Source organism: Rhagoletis zephyria, unplaced genomic scaffold (assembly GCF_001687245.7).
Source record: "Rhagoletis zephyria isolate East Lansing unplaced genomic scaffold, Rhagoletis_zephyria_1.1 Rzeph_scaffold_06416, whole genome shotgun sequence".
Lineage (NCBI taxonomy): Eukaryota > Metazoa > Arthropoda > Insecta > Diptera > Tephritidae > Rhagoletis > Rhagoletis zephyria.
Genome location: NW_016163499.1, coordinates 15,792 through 17,171, shown reverse-complemented (window position 1 = coordinate 17,171; position 1,380 = coordinate 15,792). Strand labels below are relative to the sequence as shown.

General features: G+C 35.4%; 1 protein-coding gene across 1 annotated transcript; it reads right to left on the bottom strand.

Moving 5' to 3' along the window:
- Positions 1 to 361: 361 nt before the first annotated feature.
- On the bottom strand, positions 362 to 961 carry LOC108373140 (uncharacterized). Its single transcript, XM_017628989.1, has 2 exons — positions 821 to 961; positions 362 to 760 (listed from the first exon to the last, which is right to left on the bottom strand). The coding sequence occupies exons 1-2, from the start codon at positions 959 to 961 to the stop codon at positions 362 to 364; spliced, it is 540 nt and encodes a 179-aa protein (XP_017484478.1).
- Between the last annotated feature and the right edge of the window lie 419 nt (positions 962 to 1,380).

Here is a 1,380-nt window from a genome sequence, read left to right as displayed (position 1 = left end):
TTTTATTTTCTTCTATATTTAAAAGAATACACTAGTTTTTATCAAATTAAATTTATCCATTTAACTTAAATTCAACTTCGGATATGAAAAAAAATATATACATAAAAATATTAATAGATAAAACCGTCTTTCTTTAGCTCATATTTTAGTTTTTTAAGTTCAAGTTCTTTGAATTTTAACTCGAGCTTTTCTTTATGCATATTTGCACATTCTTGCCGCTCCCTATTCTTTATTTTTTCCTTTTCTCTCAAAAGGTTCAACTTTTCTTTCTTTATTTCTAAACTTTTTCTTTTATATCTCGCTATATCGTATAAATACTGCCCAATACTTTTTGCTCTTTCGATCAATTCTTGCTGACCTTCTACCTGCATTTTTTAAATTTAATGCGCTCCTCCTCCCTCTCGTTAACAGCAGATGCGGAAAGTTTTCTTTTTTTAGAAGGCGTAACTTGTATGCAACGGCTAATGTCTTCCATATTTCCGGTGGTTCCTTCTGTATTTTCGCTTACAGCAGCTTCAAATGTGTCTTCAATTGCTGTGTCCGGTATATGCGCACTTGCTTCTTTTTTGACAGATCTACTGATGCCGCCAAAAGTACTTCCACTTGGACAAACGTCATATTGAAGACCAAGCAATGAATCGACTGATTGCTCCAAAGGTGAAAGACTCAGTTGAGTAAAGGGTCCCCCGCCAGTAGCGACGCTCTCTCTCTTATTGGCAGCAATATTTTGCTTCAATTTTAATTTGTAGTCCAGCCATAACTGAAATTGGTAAAAATTAATGTAAATTTTCTTGAAATCTGCGTTCAATTACATAGGTACCTTGTTCCAACCTCTGCCATCTCGCATTGGGGGTCCAAGACAGTTCAAATCACCAGCGAACTTGTCCCACATTTCTGTGTTGTTTTGTTTGCCCGAACTAAAGCTGCCAAGCCCTTTGGCTACTTCTGGGTGCTCTTCCATTAATTCAACAATTTTTTTTAATTGATGTGCATTTGTTTTCTTCACACTACAAACCAAAAACTCTTTTTATTTGCATTTAGCTTACGTTTTTTGTTAATCTTACCATTTTTTTGTATTCTCCATCTTTTTCTGGGGGTTTTTTAATATTTTATCAAAATTCTATCCGCTATTCACGTTCAAATTTGATTCGCTAGATTTTGACAGTTGCGGCGAACGGTTTTTAGGCGAGTCGCTAACAGTAACAGGCTAACCTAATATTCACGCACGCCGCCAATTTATTGTCAAAAATTTCTCATGCACATGCAACTTGTATGAGATCAACCGAAATTGAACGGCGTGCGTATGAAGCTAACTCAATTTCCAATTTTTGTTCTGCGTGACATTTTGATTTGACGTTTCGCTCAATGAAATCAAATGCA